Source organism: Neofelis nebulosa, chromosome 5, assembly GCF_028018385.1.
Source record: "Neofelis nebulosa isolate mNeoNeb1 chromosome 5, mNeoNeb1.pri, whole genome shotgun sequence".
NCBI classification, from domain to species: Eukaryota; Metazoa; Chordata; class Mammalia; order Carnivora; family Felidae; genus Neofelis; species Neofelis nebulosa.
The window spans coordinates 53,994,401-54,000,589 of NC_080786.1; the positions used below are offsets into that span (position 1 = coordinate 53,994,401).

The following is a 6,189-nucleotide window of genomic DNA, read 5'->3' on the forward strand; positions in this document are numbered from 1 at the left end:
TCCCATGCGTCTGGACCTAAAAGCTTCGATCTAAGGGGGAAAACAATAAGACAGCCCCTTCTGCTTGTTCATATTTTTCAGAAGCAGAAGCCAGATTAACCTGGTGCACGGATTTCAGGAGGATTAGAAATTATCTTTTCATCTGTGTTTTATTCCCAGTATAAATCCTAAGGAATATTTTCCTTGGTCCTCATCCAGAGATTTCAAGTTATTTCTTCGGGTCTTAACAAATCTAGCTTTCCAGTATCTGTAGCTGTGACTTAGATATGACTTAGAACAGCCTGCACAGAGGGGTGTTCCTTCTGCGGGCCGTAGGAAGCCTTGGAGCATGCGTGGGTCACCTCCTCTAGCTGCGCGTCTGATGTAGCACTTTGGGTACAGTGGGTCCCTCCAACTCTCGGGTGGTGGGAGTGTCCTCAGGATGGAAGGTGGAAAACTTAACATGCCCCAGACATTTGTGTGCACATTTCTTCAAAGGAAAATCCTGCTTTTTCCAGCAAGCTATTTTCCTAGCAGCTAACGATTTCTTTTCCCACTTTAACGTGAACGTAAATGGAAATACTTCATACTTCACTGCTTTTCTTCCAACACTTCTATAATTATGCGAGCTGGTGATGTCTGCAGACTGATGACTTCTCCTGGGCTTATGAAAAGCTAACATAAGAATTCTAAATTTTAGCAAAAGTAACTTGTATAATGGTCTGTAGAGCTGCACATACAGACTTTGATGCAGTTTTATATGTTTTTAAATGCTCTTTCCTTTGCTCCAGGCTTGAATGAGGAGTTGGTCCAGCTGCTGCTCATCCGAGATGAGCTGCACACGGAGCAAGATGCCATGCTGGTGGACATCGAAGACTTGACCAGGTCAGTGACGCCTCCCCCTTCCCAAAGAAGGAAAGAAGCCCAGGATGGCCTAACGTTGAAGAATTGGGGCGAGAGTGAGCCCCAGAGAACTTCTTCCCCTTACTTCCATGAGTAACTCACCTAATCTCTGCCAATGTCAGCTGCTTAGCTGAAGGGAAGTGGCCAAAACTCCTTCCCAAATGCATTGCCTTTTCACCCTCCCTTTGTGATGGGTTGTCAATGCAGTAGAACTTCCTACACCGCCTCCCCCAAATCAGGTCGGCATTTCTGGCCCAGGAGGACTTTTTCCTGAAGGACTGTCCCCTTGGGGAGTTAGCCCTGAGCTGTTCCCTGCTGGCAGGTGATAGGTGCCACAGAGCGGCATTTGCTGTTATGTGACCCAGCTCTTGATCACATCTGCCATGTCCAGAAGGCAAGAACACTGGCACCTTTCCACAGCACCAGGGCCACCAGATTGCTCTCACCATGGGGAAACCCCAGCACTTGAGTTTCTAGCTGGGCCTGGCTCCAAGCACCTCTCTATAAAGAGGTAAAGAATGTTTCCTCTCCTGGGGGATACGGAAATTAGGCTAATGCCAGTCCAGATCTTGCATTTCTTAGTAGTTTTCTTTGTAGAAAAGCCTATCGCCACAAGTATATAAAGTACATGAAATACTGTATTTCCTACGATCTCATGTTTGCCTTGGTGCCTTTCCTGAGACAGTACGTATGAAGTCTTTAAACCAAGAGGTAATAATTACTCTTAATCCCAGAAATGGTATTCAGAGAGTAGAAGACTCCCCAGGGAGAAGAAGAACACTGCGTGTCTCAATAACATAAGGAATTAACCACATGATCCAGAACCATCCAAGAGAAGCTTGAAAACATATGTAGTGAAAATGTGCTTAGCACCTACCACAGGACCTCTTCTCAATGTGTAGCATGGAGTAAAATATTTTTCTATATTTGGTGTTTTAAAATAGTTTTGGAAAATATAAACCAAAAAATTTTTTAAAAAGCAAAAAAAAAAAAATAGTTTTGGTAGCAAAATAAATGCTAAAGAACTATGTTTAGGCTTTTCTTTCTTTCTTTTTTTCTTTCTTTCTTTCTTTCTTTCTTTTTTTTTTAAAGACCTATGGGCAGTACTCTGTTGTATGCTTTGGATATTCTATTGCCTCGCCCCCCCCCCCAAAAAAAAAACCTAAAAAGCCGAAGGCCTCATACTCCTCAGCATATTTACTTGTATCTAAACTATCACAACAACACTCACATAATATTATTGCCACCTACAGAGGTATTCAGGCACTGCTCCAACAACTGTAAGACAAATCCCTTTTTGTTAGCCTAAGAAATTTGTAAATAGGTATGAAGATTATGGGAAATCATTCATGAAATATAAGATCAAAACCTAAATCTTCAAAAAAAAAATATGTACATTCTTTTGTAAATTCTGTGACTTGCCTGTGACAGCAGAGACCTTTCCTCTACTCCCCAAAGCATGTTGCTTTCCTCATTTCAGGGAAGACACTGAGAGACTCTGCCTTTCTCTCAAATGTTAAGCTTGTACTTAGGTTTACAGTGTGTTTTTTAAATACCTTTCAGATGGTGTGACCATGGGAAACAGGGCAGGCAGAACCAAGGGGTGAAAAGGAGAGGAGTTACTAATTTAAAGGCGTTAGAGGAACCCTTTAAAGTGGAGCAGGTGGGGAGAAGTTCCTATGTCCGTTCCTGGCTACACAATATAACTTTGCTTGTGAGGGGATCTGAGGATACTTAAACGTACCTAAAGGTAGCAATGTCAGAATTTTGCAGCCTGATCCCAGAAGGCCGAGAGCACCGTCTGGGAAGTTCTAATCACCTGTTCCCTTTACCCGTCCAGTAGATAATGAGACGTTCTTCCATTCCTGGTGTCAGTTTAGATCAGTGGTTCTCAATTTCAGCTGCACATTGGAATCACCTGGGGAGCTTTATAAACCATTGGTGCCTGGGTCCCACCTCTAGAGATTCTTATTTAATGATTCTGTGGGGTGGCCTGGGCATTAGGATTTTTCAAAGCTCTCCAGCTTTTCTGAAGCTATTTCCTGTTCTTTCCTTCTCTCTCAGAAAAACACACATGTGCATGCACAGATACACACAGATACATATTTTAAAACTGCTGTAGGAACTATAATTTTTTTAAAAATTTATTTTAGAGAGAGAGCGTGCACAAGGGTAAAGGGGCAGAGAGAGAGAGAGAGAGAGAGAGAGAGAGAGAGAATCGCAAGCAGGCTTCACACTCAGACAGGGCCCAGTGCGGGGCTTGATCCCACAACCCTGGGATCATGACCTGAGCTGAAAGCAAGAGTCAGACACTCAACCGACTGAGCCACCCAGGTGCCCCTAGAAACTATAATTTAATTAGCCACAGTGGAATCTTAGCTCAGTGGGCATCAAAATATTTCTGAGCTGAATTTAAATGAGACCCATAAGCCACTTGATAAAAATGATCAATCCTGGGCCATGAGATGGTCTGCTACAGAGCATTGTGTTTTAGGAATAAAGGGCTGATATCTTTTCCCCAAGTTACTTTATTGTTAAATGAATATCACCAATTATTTGCGGGCTGTTGAATATGGCAAGGACACTGTTGTCACTTCCCTATTTCTGAAAGTATTTGTGGTTTGTCCCTATGCCATAGATCGGAGACATTCTGCACAAAACCAGTGAGTTAAACTTGACGTCATTGACTACCCAAGTCTAGGCAGCACACAAAAACTGCCCCTGAACCTTTGATTACAGCTGGAAACCACAGCGTTAGAGACTTTCTCTTGCCAAATTTATAAATTCCTAGAATTGTCCTTCAAAACATTTGTCTTTTGCAGACGTCAAACCCTACCACTCTCTGGGAAAACGTTTAATTAGTAGCCATTCAAGTGATGTAAGCAGCTTGGCCGTTTTTCCCCCTCTGTCTCCACTGGCCAGCTGCTGGGTTGGCTGAATTTGGGGCTTATAGGCAATAATAGGGCTTGATGAATCAGAAGACTCACCCCACCCTACTTTTACCCTCACTGCCATGATCATGCCCTTTGGATTAATTGGGGGGGAGGGCGGCAGGGAGGGAAGTATGCAAACATGGAAAATCTTGGCATCTGCAAAGACCTACAGTTTGTTAGGAAGACATTAGCTTTTGTAAGAGTGGAACTGGATCATTGGCTTCAGATTTCTGTCAGTAGCCTTTTTAATGCTTATATTTGTGTCTGTGTGCATGTGTTCAAATAAAATAGTCATGTAGTTACCTTCTACCATGACACCTTTTTCTGAGTTTTGGCTTAGAACTATTTTCTCTCTGCTATCTTCTGCTTTGCTATCCGTTGCTTTTTTGTCTCTTTCCACTGGAATATATGTTCCACGAAAACAAAGACCTCATTGTCTACTCACCAAATCCACAGCACCAGGAACAGTGCCTGGCACATAGAAACATATCAAACATTTGTTGGATGAATTTCCCCAGATACTTAACTCTTTTTTTTTTTTTTAAACACAGTGCTTTTTCTTCTTAAAAGTAGTGACATCTACCATTCTCAGGGTAATCTAGTAACTTATTAAATAAAAAGATTCTTACTTAGAATATAAAAATTAAAGAGGACAAATCCATTTGAATTAAGCTCTGTTTCGTAATTCTCTTGATTTCATTACGAGTAACTCCGAACCTCAGTTTGCGGGATTGTTTACAGATCAGAAAGCAGTTTGGATCTCTCTTCTTAGCACTAAATAATTGTATGATTAATTTTACAGACATGCCGAAAGTCAGCAGAAGCACATGGCAGAGAAAATGCCCGCGAAGTGAAAGAAGCCATCCGACCAGAGGACAAGCTAGAATTTATTTTCCTTCTGTGGTTGTAAAAATGCTGTTATTAAAGGTGGCGCAGAAACAAACAAAATATCAGTGTTAGTCATTGATAATGTCTGAAGCTTAATGTCCAGTGATTGGCCTTTGCTTCTTAATTTATTTTAATTTTTTTACTGTGCCACTAAATATCAGGCATTTTAATAAAATATTGTTACAGGAAATGTACAGTACTGACACCATCACTAGTCATGGTTAATCAAAGAGGGTAGTTTTAACTTTATTTTTATTTGTTTCGAGATTTTAAGTTGGAGCAGTATTTTACCATTGACTACTTTCATTCTTCACTGTAGTTTTAAAGAACTGTAAATGACGGTGCTATACAAGTCAAAAAATACATGCCTGCCTCGTAGTGAAGTCATAGCTGTCCGTAATATGTATATTTTAATCAGTTTTCAACATTTTGTGAATGTTGACTACCTGAAGTTCATTTTTAGATGTGCTATTCACATTCTGTTGGATTCAGAGGGTTCCTTGAAAGTTTTATGTATAAATATGTAAAATAAAAATGAAAACTTTGTTTCATATGATATGTCTTCTTGCTCACTAGCAAGCCCTATATAGTTCTCGCCTCTTCACACCTCCTCCACCAAATTCCCCACCATGAAGATTTGGTCAGTGAGAAGAGAAAAGTACCGCAGGGGAAAGCAATGCAGAGAATTGCCGGGGAGATTGTGAAGGGGTGTGAGTGTGTGTGTGTGAGAGAGAGAGAGAAAAAGAGAGGGAGACTGAGGAGGTGAGCAAGTGTGTGTGTGTGATCCAAAGAAGACAACCTCAGCAGTGTTAGAGCTAGCACCTCAGTCAGTGCTCAGTTACCCATCTGGAACATTAGCACGTTACTATTAGCTCCTGGTGTTGTGAGAGCTTAGTACCACCAAAGTTTGCCACAGGAACAAGTGATGCTTGCATTTAGTCTTTTCCCAAGCCCAGGTGTTGCCATTTTTCAGATTTTAACCACTTCTGTTTGGTCCCATGAAGAAAAATGCCAAGTCTAAAGTAGATTACAGATTGTTCACCAATAAGTAGAGCCTCAAAATTGATTTAATCAATTTAGCTAATGGCCATGCAGGCATTTGAGAATCATAAACTATAAGCAGAGATGTGCAATCAACATTCCAGAACCACCCACAGACCACCTGGTTTCATTATTGCGTTACTGATGTAATCAGAAGATAGAAGTTTCCTTGGGTGCCTGGGTGGCTCAGTTAAGTGTCCAACTCCTGATTTCAGCTCAGGTCATGATCTCATGGTTTGTGAGATGGGGCCCTCTGTTGGGCTGTGCACTATAAGCACACAACCTGCTTGGGATTCTCTCTCTCCCTCTCTCTCTGCCCCTCCCTACTCGTATGCTCTTGCTTGCTCGCTCACTCTCTCAAAATAAACGTGAAAAAAAAATTTTAGGTTTTATTTTATTTAGTTTCAGGTGTAGAATTTAGTGATTCATCACTTACATATATGAA

The 6,189-nt window shown here is 41.3% G+C and overlaps 1 protein-coding gene across 8 annotated transcripts in view; it reads left to right on the plus strand.

Moving 5' to 3' along the window:
* Positions 1-5,254, plus strand: part of SCHIP1 (schwannomin interacting protein 1) — a 572,399-nt gene extending 567,145 nt beyond the window's left edge. For all 8 annotated transcript variants that reach the window (XM_058730338.1, XM_058730339.1, XM_058730341.1 and 5 more), the window contains 2 exons: positions 771-864; positions 4,618-5,254. In XM_058730338.1, coding sequence (XP_058586321.1) covers positions 771-864; positions 4,618-4,669 — 146 coding nt within the window. In that variant the 3' untranslated portion in view covers positions 4,670-5,254. The remainder of the gene's footprint in view (positions 1-770; positions 865-4,617) is intronic.
* The last annotated feature ends 935 nt before the right edge of the window (positions 5,255-6,189 follow it).